Raw genomic sequence first — 22,942 nt, forward strand, 5'->3', positions numbered from 1 at the left:
ACTGTAGCTAATGAGGAAAGGCTGAGCAGCATGAAATACGCTAAACTAAGGAGGCTAGGCCTAACCACGTTAATGAAGCTAAACTAATAGGCAATGCTATTTAAAGCATAAGTCTAAAGTTGGCTAGGCTAAGCAAAATGAACAAGTCTAAACTACAGAGGCTAGACTAAGTAAAGAGAGCTAGGCTTAATCAAGGAGGCCCAGCTATACCACACAAGATGGATAAAATAAGGAGGCTAAGCTATGCAACATGAGATAAGCTAAAAGGCTACGCTAATAAAATACTAAACCAATGAGTCGAGACTAAGAAACATGAGCTATTATTATCCATAATCTAAGGAGGCTAAAATAAGTAAAGGGAGGCTAAACTAAGGGGATTAGTTAGGATAAGAAACATGAGGTAAGATAAACTAAGGCAGTTCAACTCAATAAATAGACTAAAGAGGTTAGGCTTAGCAAAATGATCTTAGCTAAAAAGGCTAGTCTAAGAAACATTAGCTAATCTAAGAAGGTTATGCTGAGTAAAGTTAGCTGGGTCAAACTAAAGAGTTTAGGCTAGGCAACATGGGCAAAGATAAAGAAGCTAGGCTAAGCAACGGATAAAGTAAGGAGCCTAGGCTCATCAACATGAGCGTCAAGAACATAAGGTGAGGTTAAGTAAAGCTAACTAAGCTAAACTTAGAAGGCCAAGTTAAGCAGCATGGGCTCGGCTAAACTAAAGCGGCTCGAATAAGTAATGTAAGGTAGGCTAAACTAAAGGGCCTATCTCACTGCCGCAGCTTCCGCGGCTGACACGATTCTGGTGTCCAAAATATTGCTTGCACTCTCACCAGAGGCACGCCTCCATCTCCGCGACGTCTCCTCAGTCTCCTTGATCTCCAGCAGGTCTCGGACACCTACTCGAGACTTGAAAAAGTCTCCAAAAGGTCTCTGATGAAATCAAACATTTTCAAATTCACTGCGACTCCCTGGTGATCCGGCGAGTGTCCAAAAGACATCCCGGAGACGTCTCCACAACCAGCGGAGACTCGATTCACCATCAGGTCACCGACTAGTATCCAGGCCAGTGACATAGGCCCTCAAGGGTGCGTTCAAAAATGCAATCTGACGGCCATAATCTACTCTGAAATGCCAGTGTTCCCATAGGCAGAGTGTGCTCCCTTTGTTTGAATTTACAAACGACTGCTATTTGGGATTACATCCATGGTACATGAATGGTGAATGAGGTTGTTCAAATCCCCCATCAGTCCACAAGCCGTGCATCTTGCTTGAACAGCTTCCATTCTTGTCCTGCCTGACGCTCCGCCACTCCCAGAGCGTTACCTAAAAGTTAGGGTTTGTATCGAGAGAAAATAATTGTATTAGATTTCTGCAGAAATCTGTATGGTTGAAGTGATAATATCGCAGATGATCAAAATAACAAGATTAAATACAATAACACAATTATGATTAAAGCCTATAACACAATCAGACCAGGTGTCAACATAATATGCATATGAGATTTATGTGAATGTACTCGAGTGTGCCTCCATAGGAACAAAAGAGTCAGTTTATTGGCATGTGTGCACTTAATTTAGTCAGGGATCTCTGACGACAGCTGCACTCCCAGCCATGTCCACTATGCGTGTGTCACTACCACTGAAAAGGTACGATCTACTAAGAGAAATGCCACACTGAGTCGTCATTTTTGTATTTATTTTTTTGCATCTCCAGAGACCAACATTAAAGCCTGCTTATGATATTCTTAAGCATGTGAGAAGTCATCGCACTTCCCATCACGTCCCAGTGGAGATGTTCACAAGCCGTTAGCAGCTTTTGGAAGGTGGCACGTTGGTAAGTAAACAGATACAGTACTGCCGCAAGGCGTAACTGTGCAGGTAAGCACTCACACACATACACACACACACACACGCACACACATGCACACACGCAACACAGCTTGCTACAGCTGATTGTCAAGAGTGAATAAATTATGATCAGAAGCACGATAAACACACCAATGATTGGGTAGCAAAAGCCTTTAGCTAGTAACGGAATACCAGACGGGTGTGACGTTTAACTCCCGACAATCACTTCTAAATCAAATCAATTAACTTTATTTATATAGCACCTTTCAGACTTTAAAACGCAACACAAAGTGCTTCACAAAAAAATAAAACAAATCACAATAAAAGGAATGTACAAAAAAAAAAGAGAGACTCTCCCCCCTGCGCCAAGACAAAGAATGGAATGCCTTTTTCACTGGGTTCTGTATAAAAAAGCAAAGAGGAACAAATGTTGGGTAGTAAGTTATGACAATATTACAGGATCTCAAGGGAATTCCCTACATCCATCCATTTTCTATACTGCTTGTTCTCATTAGCAACACAGGTGAGCTAGTGTCCCAGCAGACATTTGGCGAGAGAACCGGGGTATACCCTAGATTAGTCAATCGCAGGGCAAGAACAGACAACCATTCAAACACCTTCAACTGACCTAACATATGGTAGATATTTTTGAAATGTGGAAGGAAGCCGAAGTACCAGGGTAAAATCCACAGACTTAGAGGGAGAATAAAGCTGCCAAAAAAAATGAGGAAGAATTCTACCAAAACAACCAAATAAAGTGGTGTTTTAAGTTAAAAGTCTTGTATGATGAAAATATGTCCCATTAACAGAGGTGCACCAACTCAGGTGGGATGCTAAATAGGGTGCACGATTTTAAAAAGGCTGAATTAGAGAAAAAGTACGCTACCTAAAATGATCATAACCTTTAAAGAAGACGACCCAACGTTTTTGAGACAAATATGCCCATCAAGTAGCAGATAACTTCAAAATTATAACCACCGTCACATAAAACAAAATGGTTACGTGGTACAGGATGGAGGCTGCATAACTGAGACCATTAAATGTGGTCTCAGCTAGAAACCTATACAGTATTTATTTTTCGAATGGCAAATGTTGTATTGTTTTTCCATCCATCCCTTTTCTACTGCATTATCCTGTTCAAGGTCAAGGGTGAATTTTGGTGAGAGAAGTGGGATACAACCTGGACCAGTTGACAGCCAATCGCAGGGCTTAATTTAGCTGGAATACCCAGAGAAAAACTACACAATTATGGAGAGAACAGACGAAAGATGCTGAAAACAAGACGAAGAATTTGAACCAAACGACTGAGCATCCATCATTACTCTCTTCTTTCATGGCTTTTTCTTTTTACGTCTTGATAACTTTGGTAAAATATTACAATGCGGACTTACAACAATTAATTTTAACATTAACCAATGTGATGTTATACTGCATCCGTTTTTACAGCATAATGTATTTAAAAAAAATAAAAAAAATCAATAGAGAGAACGGATGTGTCTTTTTCCCTTTATAGTTGTGCGTCGACCGTCTGCCCTCTACTGAGGCACACCTGTGCTCGACCACCTTATGGTCGTACTCCTTCATTGAGCAAAATGGCTACACAGCCATCATTTAGAATCTGTCCTCTGGGATCCATCACTCTCCATTCTTGTCTGCCTCCGATTTTATTACACCACTTTCTTCCCGCACCGTAACCTTCTGCATGGCTACAGGAACAAGAGACACTGTCCTTATACAAGAGATCCCTTGTGGGATTAAAATTAAATTGACTTCATCAGACAGGAATGGATCTGTAGGGAGGGGGTGCGATTAGCATGATCATCAGGGAAGGAAGAATGCGAAGTTAGGAAATTAGCACCCATCAGACGCTGGGGATTTGATTTGAAGAACTGGCGGGTGATCTGGCTCTCAAATAGCGGGCACACTAGTTGGTAAATAAAAGCAGCAATGTTTGTCTCTCTCTTGTCGCATGCATTTAGCTCTAAGCTATTACTTGTTGCATTTGCAATCATGTACAGTGCAGTGAAAAACTATTTGGCCCCTTTTTAAATTCTTTTTTTTTTTTGCACAGTTTCCCACTTTGATGTTTAAGATCATGAAACAAATGTAAATACCAGACAAAGGTAACCCAAGTAATCGTTAAAATGCTGTTTTGACATGGTGATTTTATTTGTTAAGGGGGAAAAAACTATTCTACTATAATTTCCCCTCAGTTAAATCTGTGGCTCATCACATTTTTTTTGAAAGCTGAGTTCATTTTCACTGACCACACCCAAGCATGATTCCCTTCAGAGCCATTCATTCAAGAAATCACTTAAAAAGAACCTGTCTGACAAAATGAAATGGGCCAAAAGATCTCAGAAAGCTGCAACAAAATGCCACGAGCCAAAGAAATAAAAAAATAGATGAGAAATAAAGACATTGACAACTATCGGTCTGTCAAGATTTACAAAGCTGTTTCTTAAGCTTTAGGACTCCAGCAAACCACAGTGAGAGCCATTAGCCAATGAAGAAAACACGTAACAGTGGTGAACCTTTCCCGGAATGGCCCGCCTACAAAACTTACCCCAAGAGCACAGTGAGGACTCACCCAGGAGCTCAAAATGGAACTCAGGACAACAACTAAATTATTTCAGGCCTCCCTTGCCTCAGTTAAGGTCATGGCTCAACAATAAGGAAAAGACTGGGCAAAAATGGCCTCCATGGCAGAGTTCGAAGGCGAAAACCAATGCTGACCAAAATTAACAAAAAGGCCTGTCTTATTTTTGAGGGGAGGGGCAAAAAAAAAAAAAATATATATATATATATATATATATATATATATATATATACCTGTATGATTTCCAAGACCTTTGGGAGAATAATCAAATTTAAATCTAAATCTAATAATCAACTAATCTATGGACTGACAAGACAAAAGTTTAACTTTTTGGAAGGTGTGTGTCTCTGTACATTTGGCATAAATGTAACACAGCATTTCAAGAAAAGAACGTTACACCAACAGTCAAACATGGTGGTGGTAGGGTGAAACTCTGGGGCTGCTTTTCTCCTTTAGGACCTGGATGACTTACCGTGACTGATGGCACCATGAATCCCGCAGTTTACCAGAAAATCCTGAAGGAGAATGTTCGGTCATCAGTTTATGACCTCAAGCTGAAGCACACTTTGGTTCCACAGCCAGACAACGATCCAAAACACACCAGCAACTCAACTTCTGAAAGGCTTAAAAAACAAAAATGAAGGTATTGGAGTGGCCTAGTCAAAGTCTGTACTTGAATCCGATTGAAATGACCTTAAAAAGGCAGTTCATGCTCGGAAACCCTTCATTGTTGCTGTATTAAAACACTTCTGCAAGGAAGAGTGGGACAAAATATCTCCACAGAGATTTGAAAGTCTCATTGCCAGTCATAGAAATTGCTTGATTTCAGTTGCTGCTGAGGGTGGCCAACGATTTAGTCAGGAAATTACTTCTTCATACAGGGCCAGGTAGCTTTGAATAGTTATTTTTTTCCTTAATAAATAAAATCACCATTTAAAAAAATATTTTCATTTATATTTTATTTTGTCTGATATTAACATTTGTTTGATGATCTAAACATTAAAGTGGGGAAAACAATGCATATGAATAATAATTTAAGAAGGTGTAAGATACTTTTTGACAGCAATGTACACCACTCATTTCCTTGTAGTCCACCAATCTATAGGCACCCTCTGCCTTAGTCATCCATACTGACATTCAGGGACCTCAAGGATTTAGACTAAACTTTCAATGACTACTACATCGTGATCATTCCTAAATATGGAAACCTGCCTCACCACATGCCCTTTTTAGCGGGTCACTCATTAGGTACCCGATGCATGACTCGCCCTGGAATCAAAATGCTAAGACACGTGGATGAGCTACGTTTGGCTAGTGGATGAGTCTGAAGCGTCCCTTGTGCAAACATTCGGAAAATTTGGAGCAGATCAAGACAAGCGATCAGTCCAGTGTGTACCCCACTTCTTGTCCAAAGTCAGCTGGGATAGGCTCCAGCTTCCCAGTGGGAAATGGGATATTAAGTAGAAAAATGAATGGATAGAGCTGATCAGTGCAATAATCTGTCACGCTGACCTTAAAAAGGACAACCTGATCCAAATTTAGATCATCTGGACTCTGATAAATGCAAAGCTTTTGGGTCACAATTATGCAAACAATTTAAAAACACATTCATAGTCATTTTGGCCAGATTTTGCCATTGGCCCTTCTTTAACTGTTGACTTTAGGATTATGCAAAAATGTTTGAGCAATTTTAACTCAACATGGCTGAGAAGTGAAATCAGGAGTAGAAAACAACGATTCCGGACATTTCTGGTTTTCTTTTTATTCCTTTCGATGTCTTTGCTTTGTGCCTTTTGTCTACATTTTCTTATAACTCCTTCCCTGATCCTCATCATCACGGAATGAGAAATGGATGCAAATAACCACATCAGTGATTGGTGACCAATAGTATCAGTGTTTGCGTAGGAGCGGGGATCATATGGCGATAAGCAACGCGAGTGGGCTGTTTACACCAGAGCGTTCTCCCTGGAGAAAAGGATGATGTATCCGACCGCCAGTGACCACTGTCACTGCTGCCAGTGAAAGAAATGCAGCGCCATATCCCTCTAGGATTTGCGCTAAACACAATTGACTCCTATCAAGCCTGTGTCTCCCGCATTGCTGCATTGCATCATGACTGTATTCTCGAAAACAATCTTGATTTAACCTTTAAAAGGGCGTGCTACTTTCCTAGCCTTGTTACCGAGCAGGCAAAGGAAGGATGTGTAGAGGAGAGATGATAAAGGTTATAGATGTAGAGCAGGTATATTTAGGCTACGCTGTACAGCGGCCCGCTGGGACAGGCGACCGACCAGCAAATGGAAATAGAAATGGGGGCAGAGGCGTGAAAAAGAGATAAAAATAAAAGGGAGAAAAGCGAAAGGGCAGGTGGAAGGTGTAATGAGGAGTTATCAAATTATAGTGTGTAACTTTGTTATTGGCAACTAAACTTCTTTACATTGACCATGCATGCCAAATAAAATACCAAATTCAAGAATAGGATTATTTCCTGCATTTTAGCAAGCAAATAAATATACGATACTGTCATAACATTTTGGCAATGACAATGATGATATCACGATACGGTGATTATGATGGGCAATAATCGATAAATTAGAAGACAATATGCTGGGTTACATTACGATGGATACGAAAGTAAAGGAGGAAAGAATGTCATGTTTTGATTGGTAGTTTGTGTAGTGTTGACAGAATACAGAAAACGCTAAAGCGGGATACAGTTTCCTTTTCCTTTCAGATCTGCTTGAAAAATGGTCAGGGCTGACTATTGTAATATATATATTGATATTTACAATCGCAAATCCTTATGGTGCCATCAACGTCAAGTTCAACCTGGCAATGGACTCTTTTATTATGACGTGAAACAGGACGAAAGCCAATTAGGAAGCAACCTGACGTTCACATTGTTGCTGGACATAAATAGAGGCGCAACTGCTTGTGTTGGGTGTTTGTTTAACGTGTATGATGTCATTCACCATATTATGACAAGGAGAAGAGTTTGCTAGCGCAATATAGTTACCAGATAAGCTAACAGTTCGCTGCGCTTCGTTTGTTTCTTCCTTTACTACGACTCTTTCTTTGTATTTACCGGCAGTCCTTGTTGCCCTGTGGCAACATCCTGCCTCTCACAGGTCAGTCTTGGCACTACGACAAACATCCTTATGTGTGTGGTGTGCTGTGTTGGTCATCCCGAATATACCAACCACTGTAAGAGCCATAAGGAAATACTTTCCCATTTTCTCCTCATGTGTGGGCTCGCTCACTTTTTAAAAATCAGGATATGTATAAACTGCTTTGATATTGGTTAGCAAGCACATCAATACCTGATGTTGCTTCATCAATACTGTACTATTGTGTCATGGAAACTGCCCCAAAGACTGAGCAACATGGCTCAATATACGTAACCAAGTTATAAGTAACTGATTCACATTTGTGGCGCAAGTTAAGCCCATTTCCCCCTTGTAATATTTATACTGTATCTAGCTTCTGGTAGGGCCTCTCACAACTATCTCACAACAAGATTTGTTCTCATAAACCGAGGCATTGCAGCCTTCGAGAGTTGAATGTGCACTGTCAGCAAACGCAGTAAGCGTCCTATCCCTTTCCACGAATCAGGAAGAGTCGGTTCCATAGCATGTGAAGCATCCTGTCGGAGCATTTGTGAAAGTGAGCTGTAAACTCACTGACATCCCATCTGGCCCCTGCATGACTTATTCACCTGCTGTCTGCCTGAGGGGAACACTAGCTTCTTCACCCCGCACTCACCTATACGGGAACACATGCTGTGAGCAAACGCATCACTCCTCCACATCTGCATGTCAAGTGCAAGGAACCACAGAATCAATACATGCTACGGATTTCAAATATAAATTGGTCTCATTTTTTCAAAAACAATGTTACATAATATAGTTAATGAGCTTACATTTAGTTTAATTAACTAAATTAAGCAAAGAGTAGCCTGTTCTCATAAGGTTTTAGTAGAATGAGTATGCGTGTAATGTAATTAGTTTAAAACACACACACACACACACAATTTGTGGTCACTTGAAATTTATTTGTATTTTCAATAAGGTAAATTTTATAAAATAACGTGGAATAAACACTAACCCTCAACTTGAAATTGTGGGAAAACTATGAAATCATTTTCAAACCTGCGAGAAGACCATGCTTGCTCGTTGGCTAAGGATTCTCGTTAAATGTGATTATCCTTAATTTGTATCACAGTGGAGGGATTAATTTGATTGGAGTTAGCCTTTTGCATTAAAATAAACTATTATGACCGTAAGACCTTTTATATATATTTTTTTTTACCATGAGAACTTTTTATTGGGCGGCAGAGTGGACAACTGGTTAGAGCGTCTGGCTCACAGTTCTGAGGACCGGGGTTCAATCCCTGGCCCCGTCTGTGTGGAGTTTGCATGTTCTCCCCGTGCCTGCGTGGGTTTTCTCTGGGCACTCCGTTTTCCTCCCACATCCCAAAAAAAAAACATGCATGGTAGGTTAATTGACAACTCTAAATTCCCCGTAGGTGTGAATGTGAGTGCGAATGGTTGTTTGTTGTCTATGTGCCCTGCAATTGGCTGGCAACCATTTCAGGGTATACTTCCCGATGATACCTGGGATAGGCTCCAGCAAGCCCGCGACCCGAGTGAGGAGAAGCGGCTCAGGAAATGGATGGATGGATGGACTTTTTATTGATTAAATATATTTTTTACATGGTTGTCTAGTGCAGTGATTCCCAACCAGTGTCCCGTGGCACATTAGTGTGCCGGGAGCGCTTTTCAGGTGCGCCGTGGGAAATTATCCAATTTTACTGAGTTGCTCCAAAAAATTGTTTATTTACAATAAATAATGTATCTTTGTTCATCTATTTATGCCAGTGAGGCATAGTCACAGACAGAACAAATAAATGCTCTTCTATTAGATACTAAGAAGTACATAGAGTAATTAATGTATCCATTTTTTGTGACATTCTTGTTTGTTGGTGTGCCGTAAGATTTTTCAATTGTAAAATATGTGCCTTGGCTCCACAAAGATTGGAAATCACTGGTCTAGTGTTTTATAAAATATGATTTCAAGCAACAGTAGTAAACATATTAATTATATATTTTACATGTACTTTAGTTGTCATTAATTATACTCTGCATGGTGTCCTGGAGTGCCCATAGAGTTGTCAATAAATAAACTGTATTATTTGTAAAATGATTCTTCATGTCTCATAATGCAGAAACTAATCTGAGGTATGATAGTAGTACTCAGCCTTGTTTTGCTGTAATATCAATCCAAACTAAGGACTCAGGGTGCAGTTCGCCTTTCGCCCAAAGTCAGCTGGGATCGGCTCCAGCATGCCCGCGACCATAGGGAGGAGAAGCGACTCAGAAAATGGATGGATGGATGGATGGATGGATGGATGATGATATATATATATATATATATATATATATATTTTTTTTTTTTTTAATTTGTTTTTTTTTTTGCTGCTTTTGCGTTTTGAACTCTTTACATGTAGTTTGTACAGTTTGCACAGTGGCCTAGTATAGTGGTTAGCACGTCTGCCTAATAGATCTGAGATTCTGGGTTCAAATCACGTCATGTTCACCATGTTTCTTCGCCATCTTTTCCTCTGGGTACTTACTTCCACATTTCAAAAATATACATGTTAGGTTTATTGAAGACTCTAAATTGTCCATTAGTGTGAATTGAAGTATGAATGCTTGTTTGTCTGCAGTATATGTGCTCTGCAATTGATAGGTACACCTCACTTCTCCTGCCAGAAGTTAGGTGGTATGAGCCGCAGTTACCTGCAACCCTAATGAGGACAAGTAGTCAAGAAAATGGATGGACGAAAACAAATATTCCTTACTATTGCTTTAATCTAAAAGCAGATTAATAAATAAACAGTCACTCAAGAACTCAAGCATGTGAAAATGGAATTTCTATATGACTAGGCTTTATGCATATATGCTGCATAATGGCTTATACTGTAGCTATCGAAGTGCAGTGGATATCAAGTGAAAGGGCCAGTAGAGAGAGCAAGGGCTGCCGTACTCAAGGGCCTCCGCCGGCCCTTTGGGATGCACGCATGCACACGCGCACGCACGCACACACACACACACACACACACACACACACACACAGTTGACAGCAAACCAATACCCTCGCAGATAATTAGCATAATCATATTTCTCATGCAACACATGTTCAGTGACGCAGCCATATTGATCACTAATGCAAATGGCAGAGGTTTCCATGCGAAGCGAAGTAATAATGCATTCCATCAATTAAGGATTCTCACCAGCAGAACACCGCAGGCATCCTGCTTGTTAGCATCTTCACCAGAACCATGCATCTAATACAAACGAATTTAAACATGTTATGGAAACATGTCATCTGAGTAGAATGCGGCACAAAAGAACGACTGTCTTGCTGAAAATCCAATTAATCTCACATGTCCGCAATAAGTCACGCAGTTCATCAGAGACTTTTTGAAGAATTGAAAGCCCATTTACATATTGTGTTTCTGTATTACTGATATGAATACACAGCATTGGCCATTGGGGGAAATACAAAATGAGAAATTTCTGTCTGTGATCCAGCAGAGAAAATATGAATACAGTAATTCTCAACTTTACGTGGTGGACATGGAAAGAGCCTTGTCGCAAATGACAAAATAAGGCAAGTACTCGACACGCTCCTCTAAAAATCTTAATAATTGCTTATACTAATAGTTTAAACCGTAAATATACAACACATGGTTTAATACGATTTTAAACTCATCTTATAACATCCATCCATCCATTTTCTGTACCGCTTCTCCTCACTAGGGTCGCGCGTGTGCTGGAGCCTAACCCAGCTATCTTCGGGCGAGAGGTACACTCTGAACTGGTTGCCAGCCAATCACAGGGCACATATAAACAAACAACCATTCGCACTCACATTCACACCTACGGGCAATTTAGAGTATTCAATCAACATACCACGCATGTTTTTGGGATGTGGGAGGAAACCGGAGTGCTTGGAGTAAACCCACGCAGGCACGAGGAGGACATGCAAACTCCACACATTTATATCAGTGGGCAAATAAATGTGTTTGAAACAAACATAGCTTTTTTACTTTTAATTAATGATGTTGTATATAACTTTATTTCAATAATACAAATAAATGCTCGTCATTTTTATTTTGTTTTTTGTTCAGAGAAAGCAGGCCTATCTCTAGAGAGAGATACAAAAATCTTCCAATATGTATTTGAATATTGGGCTGGAAATTATCAGTTAACTTTTTTAAATTAAGTACATTTATAAGTGTGTACTTTTGTACTTTTATTTAAATAATGGAGTGGCTTCAGTACTTTTACAACTATTTTTTTGTACAAGTATCAGTTTATTACTTAAGTACTGAGTTCTAGTACTTTTGACACCTCTGTTCATTTCAATGGCGGCGACTTGAATTTGTACGTTAAGTCAGAATTGTACACAGTCTGTTGCTAAACTACACTAACGTAGTAGTAGAATCATAGTTACAGTAAGAACAACAATTCTAGGCCATAAATATGAAACATTTGGGACCAGGTATCGTGAATAGATGGGCCATACTGAATTGCAAAGCTTTTTTGCCTATGCTATCGAATGTGGGCCGAGTATGGCGTCAAAGTTTAACAATCATTATGAGGATCGCCATGGAAAATGGGAGTGGGATGACCTTAATCAACTGAATTGCGTCATCTTTTTATCTGTGCTTCATGCAGTGACAGAAGACAACAACAAATCTGACAGATATATAAACCCTATGAATAATTAAAAAATTCTTCCTTTTGTTTCAGTTTTTTTTTTTTTTTTTACTTTGGTCTTTGATTTGGTGCGGGTACACAGGCAATTAATTCTCCACCAGTGTTTAGCACACTAATAAAATGGGCGCTCGTGAGAAATTATGTGTCACTTATGCTAATTTTATTGCACTTTGCAAATCAGTTTCATTTTCAAATATCGCTCGCGACACTGTGGGCATCGCAGAGCACCGCGACTCCTGTCTGAGTCACTCACCACATTTGTTCTGCAACACTGTTTGTAATCTTGTTTATTAAGACGGTCCTGCAACAACCAGGTGCCTTGAAGGCTGACTTTAGATGAAGGCAATGGTGAGAGGGGCGTTTTGAAAAGCGAGTACCTGCGCTTGAATTACCGGAGGAAGGCCACGCTAGAGTGATTAACAATATAGTGTGTATATGATAAAAGGAGGAGGACTGAAAATATGCATACAGCAACACCATAGTCACAGCGACATTCCACAAATATGGCCGACATGCCAAGTACACACAACCAAACTTGTCATAATATCAAAGCAGGCACATTACAGTTATGTACTGTAATAAATAACTGAAAAACTAAGATGTTCAAGTACAGTGAACCCCTGCTATATGCGGGGGTTGAGACTGAGTGGGTAATTGCCGCCCCCCCCCCCCCCCAAATAAAAAGTTTGTAATTGCCTATAGATGGCAGTAAAATGCGACTTACTGTATGTCTAAATTGGGGCTCGAAGGAGAGCGCCTGGTGGCCGGGCCTGTACCCATGGGGCCCTGCCGGGCACAGCCCGAAAGGGTAACGTGGGTCCCGTAACGTGGGGTGCTGGAGAGCGCTCCCGCTGGGGACTCCATCGTTCTGCTCGGGGACTTCAATGCTCACGTGGGCAATGACAGTGAGACCTCGTTTCCAGTGAGGGTTGGACTCCGCTAAGGCTGCGGAGTCCAACCAAAGTGTGAAGCGGCTGGGAAGAGAATCAGCACCTCCAAATCTGAGACCATGGTCCCCAGTCGGAAAAGGGTGGCGTGCCCTCTCCAGGTCGGGGATGAGATCCTCCCCCAAGTGGAGGAGTTCAAGTATCTTGGGGTCTTGTTCACAAGTGAGGGAAGAATGGAACGATATGGCGGACAGGCGGATCGGTGCAGTGTCTGCAGTGATGCAGACTTTGTATCGATCCGTTGTGGTAAAGAAGGAGCTAAGCCTAAGAGGGAAGCTCTCGATTTACCGGTCGATCTATGTTCCTACTCTCACCTATGGTCACGAGCTGTGGGTTGTGACCGAAAGCACAAGATCCCGGATACAGGCGGCCGAAATGAGTTTCCTCCGCAGCGTGTCCGGGTTCTCCCTTAGAGATAGGGTGAGAAGCTCGGTCATCCGGGAGGATCTCAGAGTAGAGCCGCTGCTCCTCCACATCGAGAGGAGCCAGATGAGGTGGCCGCGACCCGACCTCGGATAAGCGGTAGAAAATGGATGGATGTCAAAATGAAACTGCTCAACTGGCTTCAACATATTTTCTTGGTTACTTCCGTGATTGCTTTGGCATGAGCATAAAAAAGGGAAAAAGTGTGTTTTTCAGTATGTTAGCGAATTCGCTAATGCCGAACCACAAATACACGGGATTCACTCTAAGGCAAAAATAAATAAATACAATAAAATAAAATAAAGTTTCACTATTAATACTGACTTTTTTTTTTTTTTTACAAAATCCAATTAAATTATTGTTGGAAATAGGTTACTGCTATACAGTGGTGCTTTGAGATACAGGCATGTCTGTGTTTTTAGTTGTGTTTTTTTGCGTGTTAGTGCCTGGGTGAGCTGGCCAGTTTCTCCTGCAGCAGACCTGTCGTGAGCTACAATTAGCAACTTTGCAGGTGCAGCTGTGGCAGAGAACTGCTGTCGTACAATTCACTTGCTCACAACCGTGTGTTGTAGTTACTTGCAGAATATTGTTGATTCTAGTTTATTTATCCTCAGTCAACTTCCTGTGTGTTTACTGTTTTTTGTATTGGGTTTCCTCCAACAACGGTAAGTACATCAGTGTTTTTGATTGGTGTATCGTAGTTGTAACTTTTATATTCGTGACGTTGGTTTGCCATAGTGGCTTGACCTCTAAAGTTTATTAATAGATTTGTTTACTTAAAAATCGTGGGGGGTGCTGATTGAACTTCCACTAAAACATATTTTCCAGATTATCCACGAAGCATGTGGGAGTGGCCAGTGGAGTGGCCACACCTCCAGTCTAGGGTGGCTGCAGCCCTGGCCACCCCCTGGGTCTGCCTGTGGTTGTGGAGTTGAGTTCACTGCCACCATTCGTGTCTTACATTTTTTTTGCAAGTCAATGCAAAAAAATAAAATATCCGCCAAACGATGGCTTGTATCTCGAAACACCAGTAAGTCGGGTCACCCATATTTCAAGGCAACATTCTATTCATTTTATTGATAGTGGGTAGATATGAGTGAGCAAAAATGATGATTTACAGGCTGAAGAGAGGTGGAATTCACTGCTAACATTAGCCACTAGCCGCTATCTAGTTCAGCATTAGCTTGGCTAGCTCCTATTGTATTATTACTGTTATTTTTTGCTGTGGTTATCTTTAACACATACATGTATGTGGCCCTTACTATTAAAAAAAATATTGAATTTATTGAATTGATTTTTCACACTTGTAATGACAGTTAACAGTTTATATGTTGTCCTTCAACCTTACAAAATGCCTTACATTGTGATTATACTTTAATGATTGCCACAGTTTGAATATGGAAACGCATGATTTTGATTGACATTATATTCAATGGGGAAAATACAGAGGTTCCTCTGATTTAACACAAAGTATACAACCAAATGTGCAAAGGGCCTTTTAGCTCGAAGCCATGCATGAAGCTGCCTGTGCCAATACCATATTCCCTTCCTGATAGGAGAGTGACAAATTCACTGCAAAGTAATATTATATGGGTTAACATATGTTTGCACTTATTTGATGGCTAAAAATATAAAATGTAACTTAGTACTTACTTTGTATAATAGACATAATTTGATTTCTATTGATTAATTTGATCTATATTAGTTCCAATGGGAAAAACTGTTCAACCTTAGAGGTTGCTCTGTATATAGTACAAATTTTGTAAACTATGTAATGACTATATGAGCATACATAAAGGGCCTCTTGTAATAGCAAAAAATTCTAGGATGCATTTCATAATAATTATAGCATTCCCTCTAATTGAGGGCTGTCCACATCCTACATTACCTTTAAACATTCTTCATTTGACTGCCTTATCGGAGGATGGCATGGAAGGTGTGGGTGGGCGTGAGGGATGAGAGCCCTCTGCATACTAAACAGGTAACCTGGCTGAGGAAATGTGTTTCAAAAGGGACTCCCTCTCCTGTGAGGATGTTTCGACACCACTTCCTCCAAGACTCCAACCCGGCAGTATGTGAGTCATGCAAACATCAGTACAACAAGACATCCCACATACACAAACACAGAGAAGCGCGTGTGTGTGTGTGTGTGTGTGGTGGAGGAGGACTTACCTTCCGTGGGTGAGGTTTTCAGTCGTTTGCACAGTCCCTCGACGCCCCCGTAGTCCTCCTGGAGCTTGACCACTGCCTCGGTGCCGCGCAGCTCCATGAGCGAGCGCAGCTCCATGAGCGAGCAGCCGAAGCCCGCCGCGTGGTTGGCGCCCTCATTTATTTGGTTCTTGGCGTAGAAATCGCTGTTGGACATGTCCCCCATGATGCCAGCCGGTCAGTTATTGCTAATAGGGATGGAATCAGTCTCCGAAGCAGGGTTCAAGTAGACGAAAAAGAATAAATAAATGAGAATGCTACTTGTGGAGATATTAAAAAGTGGGCAAAATCCAATTATTGAAGCATCTAATTTAGCATCAGAGCAGAAGAAGAAGCAGGGGGAGGAGGATGGAGGGGGGGGGCGACGAAGCACAGACTGGGGAGCATCCAGGTGAGCGTGGGACGGCCCCTGTGGTCAGGTCCTGAGAAGGTCGCGAGGTGTGGGGGGTGTGGGGTCTCAGGCTCACCACGGCTGCAGTACAGACCCGCTCCATACGTGGCTTCCCATTCCTGCGATAGGGCTTGCGCCTCTACATGGTGGTCCTCCCCATCACTGCTGGAGAGAGAGGAGGAGACAGGGGGAGGAGGAGGTCAGTTACGAGAGGACAGAAGGTGAAGGACGGCGCGGGAGTGTCGCACGGAGTTGCAACCACAGCCCGCCACTGCGGTAACTCGCCGCTTCTGTGTCGATCTAGCGCTGCTAACGGAGCCGCTAACCTCATTCTGAGGACAACCAGAGAGAAGAGGGGGGGAGAGAGAGAGAGAGAGAGAGAGAGAGAGAGAGAGAGAGAGAGAGAGAGAGAGAGAGAGAGAGAGAGAGAGAGAGAGAGAGAGAGAGAGAGATAGCGGCGGGCAAGAGGATGAGGAAGGGAGAGAAGAGGATGCTCCACTCGGATGCTGAGAAAGAGGAGGTGTGCGTGCGGGGGCAGGAGGCCGGCCGGCGCTATGATGACAAAATAGAAGAGGCGGCATGCAGCGTCGCACTGTCGCCGGGGAGGATGGGCTGACTTGGAGGAGTCTGGTGTGGGAGGGGGGTCACGTTGGCGTCACAAGTCTCATCTGGGTCCATTTCACTGGACCCTGTCACTTCAAGTCCAGAAAATACTGACTAATACTGCTGATGTTTGTTTCATTCTTAATTGCTTATATACAGACTATTTAATCATACACCAATAACTTGTTTGCTACATACAATGTTGCTGACTATTCCTGCTGCTTTTGTTCACATCTTCATATAGGATACAATATATAAGATGCATAGTATAGTACACAGTTTATTATTCCTATATAGTAATCACTCCCCTGCATCTTCTTTTGATGCATACAATGATGCTGACTTCTTGCTGCTGTTCCCATTATCATCTGCATATACAGAATAGTATCCTGTTGATATATTATTTATTAATATATAGTCATCACTGCTGATTGTTAATATTGCTGATATTTATTGATACATACTTTCTTGCAACTTAAATTGCTGCTGACTGACTATTCTTTCTGCTGTTCACATTCCCATCTACATACATAATATGCATATTGTCACCATTTTCTGAGCCGCTTCTCCTCACTAGGGTCGCGGGCGTGCTGGAGCCTATCCCAGCTGTCATCGGGCAGGAGGCGGGGTACACCCTGAACTGTTTGCCAGCCAATCGCAGGGCACATACAAACAAACAACCATTCGCACTCACAGTCAAACCTACGGGCAATTTAGAAGATAGCTGGGATAGGCTCCAGCACTCCCGCAACCCTTATGAGGATAAGCGGCTCAGAAAATGGATGGATGGATGTATTCATGGGACATTTTCCATTTACATAAGCAAATGCATTATTTATTATTCACCACAGCATACACTTCTGCTTCCATTCTGCTCAGTCTCATTGTTAAAAAAAGAATCCTCACAAGCAATGAATGATAATCCAATCATCATTTTCTATTATTCTTGTTTATTTTGCCTCATTTTGTACAGTTTCTCCACGCTGTAAAGCATCATTTCTCTCAGTCTTTTTCACCAAACTTTCCTACTGTGTTCGCCCAGTAAACTGAATCCATGTTGGCTGTATGTGTCCATGCCAAGGCGGCATCTGTGTCGGCCAGATCCTCTAAATTAAAGCAAACAAATGATCTCCCAGGAAAGAGTGTGCTTTTTATGTGTGTGCATGTGGACACAATCAAGCGCTGAAGCGAAGTGAAACTACATTGCCTACAAAGCAATGACATCATCAACGGTAGCAGATGGAGCACCTGCAAAAGCGCCACCTTGCCGCCATATCCCTGCGTGGCCTCCGACTCTACCTTGGGCATCGAACCCAGCTATTCGCCTTTGTAGATGACCAGGTAGTAACAAACAAAACCATTAAAGATTGAATTTGTCTTTGGGCTCGCAAGAATCCTACTGCTTTTGAACAAGAATCATTCTGATTTTCACTGATATCTGAGCAGAGATGTACATCATAATTAAGGTTGAAAGTTATAAATCCATGTTCCTTTTCAGCTTTCTGCCAATTGCAAGTTTCAACCACTCTTCGAGTTTGTTTTGTATGTCATAGCAAAAACCCGACTGATTTTGACAGAGTTTGACCTGAGATGGCTGAAACGCTAAAGTAATTCTCAGTACATGTCACTTTTCAATAGACTTTACGCCAATTTTATCGGGCTGATCGATATCGGCTGATATTTAGCATTTTATGCTGATCGGCTTTAATGTCATAATTCGCCGGACCGATCAGCTCCGCAAAAGACATTTACTCCGTGTCGTCGCGTGCACAGTATATTTGAATCCAAAAGCTAGTTTATTTTTAGCCTTGTCGTGTGTCTTTTGACGTAGTACTGTAAATAGCTGACGGCCAATGAAATTATTAAAAAAAAAAAAAAAAAAAAAAACGTTGGCGGTGTGGGACAGACAACACATCTGAGACAGGCAACACGTAATGCCGAATAATAAAGACAAATTTGCTCGTTCACGATTGCACTGTCAGACTACTGCAATAGAATCTCGTATTCCAATACCATCGCGTCTCGTTTTTTACGATCATTGGGCTTTATCTTGTCAACTCAAATGCGACCGGATACACTCGTTAACGTGGCGACGACAACAAGAGTGGAGCATGCTGACTTTGTATTAAAAGGACAAAATGGAGAAAAACGCGTGTTGGTGGTCACCGGTGCTCAGGACAGGAGAGGACGTTCGTTTAAGGCTTGCTTGAGGTATGTTCACGTACTTCCAATACGGCTCACAATCAGGCAATAAAATGTTATGTAGCCTAGCAAGCTACTGCTAGCACGAACGGTTGGACGTAAACATGCCGCCGTTCTGTCGAATCATGCTCTAACGTTTCGGTGTGGGTGAAGTAATTTAATTAAAAATAAAGCAATTTAATTACAGTAAGTTAGCACCCATTATTTCTGTCATGTAACATTGGTTTGACCTGACTGATTAGAATACACGATCTGACTCGAGCAGTGATTTCCAACCATTATGGAGCCAAGGAACATATTTTACAATTGAAAAATATCACGGCACACCAACAAACAAAAATGTCACAAAAAGTGGATACATTAATTACTGTATTTACTTCCTGCCATCTAATTGAAGACCATTCATTTGTTCTGTCTGTCACTATGCCTCACTGGCATAAATAGAGGAACAAAGATACATTATTTATTGTAAATATAATTTTTTGAGCAATTAAGTACACAAGTATATACAGTAAATGAACAGGTCATTTAAATAGAAACATTCCTCCATCTTGTGATCGGATCGGTGATCGGTTACCATTTTTTTAAAAGCGCTGATCGGCCCCAAAAATCCTGATCGTGTAAAGCCTACTTTTCAACAAATTGTCCACAAATTACAACTAATCTTCATTCCAACTTTTACGAATAGTTTTCCATGTCTAAACAAAGAAGAACGGCAGCAAATTTGACTGATACCTGACCCAAGAAGGCCAATGTGCCTAATGTACCTAACAAATTTGATATACGCTCTAGTCTGCTGCATTCCGTTTCCTCTGTAAGTCGTTGGCAGACAACGTTTTTGCCCCGCACAGAAGAGAAAGACAGGGAGACTTGGCAAGAGCAAGAAGTCAGTCAGATACTAACAACGGAAATGATAGGAAGCGAGGACAATGACAGACGTTCATCTCGACACATTTCATTCCAGAATTGAATTTGACTTTTAAAAATGTTATCTAAAAACTACACTGCCTTCTTGTGGGACTCCTTGGTGCTTCCATAAGTTTTGTCCCCCGCCCCCAAATCTCTCACTGTGTCCGTGTCTCCTCTCACTCACTTTCAGCTCTCATGACCTGACAGTGACTAAAGACTAACACGAGCCCACGCTGCAGGAGAAGTGCAGACACTGTGAATACTGTAATTAAAATCGTTTTTTTTTTTTTTTACCCAAAGTGAAAGTGCATCTAATTGGACATTATGAAAGTGAACACCATATGGGAGGTGAGCTTGAATATGAGCAGATACCTTAAACACCTTATCATACCACTATAACACATGGACATGGCAGGTATATTGCAAAAAGGATTAACTTTGTACACATGTAGAAAAAAAAACAACTAACCATGAAAGCAAAGCATGTACTTACATTGAGCTGACAAGCTTTCTAAAAATGTCCTTGAGCTCAGTGCTGAGATTTAAGCTTTGCCCACTGCAGCAGCAGCAGTGGCAGGAGTACTGGCACACAGCGCCCCCTGTCACTGAGAAAAAGCAGTGCAATAGAATCCCCTGGGGGTGATTGACTCACAGGCCACCACTACATTAGGTGAGGTCACCAAAATATTATTATGGCCTTTCAGTATAATGCAGCGCAGTGCAGCATAACACTCCAAACCACAACCACAGTAATAAACATTATCCCACTAATACTGTTAAGAACTGTAAAAATAGTCTCCCATAAAACAATTGGAACAACGGGGAAAAATAAATAATATATTACAGTTGGGGAGTTGTCATTCAGTGCTGCATAATATTTTAAATATTAGTTGTAAAATACCTTCAAGGATAGAAAAAGAGTATACATAATATCCATCCATCCATCCATTTTCTGAGCCGCTTCTCCTCACTAGGGTCGCGGGCGTGCTGGAGCCTATCCCAGCTATTATCGGGCAGGAGGCGGGGTACACCCTGAACTGGTTGCCAGCCAATCGCAGGGCACATACAAACAAACAACCATTCGCACTCACATGCACACTTACGGGAAGTTTAGAGTCTCCAATTAATGCATGTTTTTGGGATGTGGGAGGAAACCGGAGTGCCCGGATAAAACCCACGCAGGCACGGGGAGAACATGCAAACTCCACACAAGCGGGGCCGGGGATTGAACCCGGGTCCTCAGAACTGTGAGTCTGACGCTCTAACCAGTCGGCCACCGTGCCACCTATACATAATATGATTTTTTTAAATCTGTAATTAATTAACAAACAATATTTTACTGTACTTCAAATTAAGTAATATTTTACTTAATTTGAAGTACAATGGAGTTGCAATCTAACTTTTTTTAACTGTTTGTTTTCAAACATTTAGATACTGTAGGATTTTTTTTTTTTACTTGTGTAGAATACATTTTATTTTAATCATTTTCATGTATATTTTTATTTTCCTATTTTTAAGTACAAAATATCCACAAAATAATATTACAATTTATTTTTAGAATTAAAGCTTCTGTCTTGTTTTTGCTGAGCACTTAGGCTTACTACGCTATAGTATTTTTATGGTTGTCATGATTTTGGTACATGGAAGGCTAACTATTTTTTTGGTGGTACTTAGTCTAAAAATGTTGAGGCCCACTGGCTTAGATTGTTTTTAGTGAGCAACTACTATACAGTAGTGCAAAATTCCATTATATTTGTTAATCATTTATTGAGCTAGTTTCATATTCAGTTGTATCCGGATTAATATGGATACAGGTACAGATCCAAACCACACGTACGATCAATGGGAAAAACGCCTACAGGCATCAACAGCAGACAGTGCAAACACGGAAGTGAATTATAATAATACACAAATGCAAATTACCAGAAATGGGGAGAGTAGCCAAATATTGTCCTTAAGTAAGCGTACTGTTACCTTAGCATAATATGACTCAAGTAAAAGTAAAAAGTAGCCCTCCAAATATTAACTTGAGAAGGAGTCAGAAAGGGGACGAGATCCTGCCCCAAGTGGAGGAGGTCAAGTATCTTGGGGTCTTGTTCACGAGTGAGGGAAGAATAGAACGGGAGATCGACAGGCGGATCAGTGCAGCGTCTGCAGTGATGCGGACTTTGTATCGGTCCGTTGTGGTAAAGAAGGAGCTACGCCGAAAGGCGAAGCTCTCAATTTACCGGTCGATCTTCGTTCCTACTAACACCTATGGTCATGAGCTGTGGGTCGTGACCGAAAGAACGCGATTCCGGATACAAGCGGCCGAAATGAGTTTCCTCCGGAGGGTGTCCGGGCTCTCCCTTAGAGATAGGGTGAGAAGCTCGGTCATCCGGGAGGATCTCAGAGTAGAGCCGCTGCTCCTCCACATTGAGAGGAGCCAGATGGTGAGGTGTTCCGGGCACGTCCCACCGGGAGGAGCCCCCGGGGACGACCCAGGACACGCTGGAGAGACTACGTCCTTCGGCTGGCCTGGGAACGCCTCGGGATCCCCCTGGAAGAGTTGGATGAAGTGGCTGGGGAGAGGGAAGTCTGGGCGTCCCTGCTAAAGCTACTGCCCCCGCGACCCGACCCGGATAAGCGGTAGAAAATGGATGGATGGATGGAGGAGTAAGAAAGTAGTAAGAAAGAAGTAAAAAAATATATATATATATACTAAAGAGTAACTCGTGAGTAACTTCTGATTGAAAGAAAAAAAATCAGAGCATGAGCAACAAATAAAATTAAAAAAAATAATAATGTATGGTAATCCACACACACCTGCCACTATCTCAATTTTAAACTGCCCAAAACTAACAACACATGCAGTGGGCCCTCCAGAAACATTATTTGCTTTATTCACTTAAATTACTGGACAAAGAAGCTGTTGACCTGACTTACTGATAGTGTGTGTGTGTGTGCGTGTATGTGTGCATGTGTGTGCGTGTGGGTGTTCGAGAGAGAGAGAGAGAGAGAGAGAGAGAGAGAGAGAGAGAGAGAGAGAG

General features: G+C 41.6%; 1 protein-coding gene across 10 annotated transcripts in view; it reads right to left on the reverse strand.

Annotated features, from left to right (window-relative positions):
- The window catches only part of atp2b2 (ATPase plasma membrane Ca2+ transporting 2), a 125,484-nt gene that overhangs the window by 76,645 nt on the left and 25,897 nt on the right, over nucleotides 1-22,942 (reverse strand). For 8 of the 10 annotated variants that reach the window (XM_061687313.1, XM_061687311.1, XM_061687321.1 and 5 more), the window contains exon 2: nucleotides 15,773-16,364. In XM_061687313.1, the coding sequence (XP_061543297.1) occupies nucleotides 15,773-15,974 (202 nt within the window). In that variant the 5' untranslated portion in view covers nucleotides 15,975-16,364. The remainder of the gene's footprint in view (nucleotides 1-15,772; nucleotides 16,365-22,942) is intronic. The other 2 variants (XM_061687314.1, XM_061687312.1) reach the window with 1 other exon arrangement.

The sequence above is a fragment of the Phycodurus eques genome, chromosome 10 (assembly GCF_024500275.1).
Source record: "Phycodurus eques isolate BA_2022a chromosome 10, UOR_Pequ_1.1, whole genome shotgun sequence".
Lineage (NCBI taxonomy): Eukaryota > Metazoa > Chordata > Actinopteri > Syngnathiformes > Syngnathidae > Phycodurus > Phycodurus eques.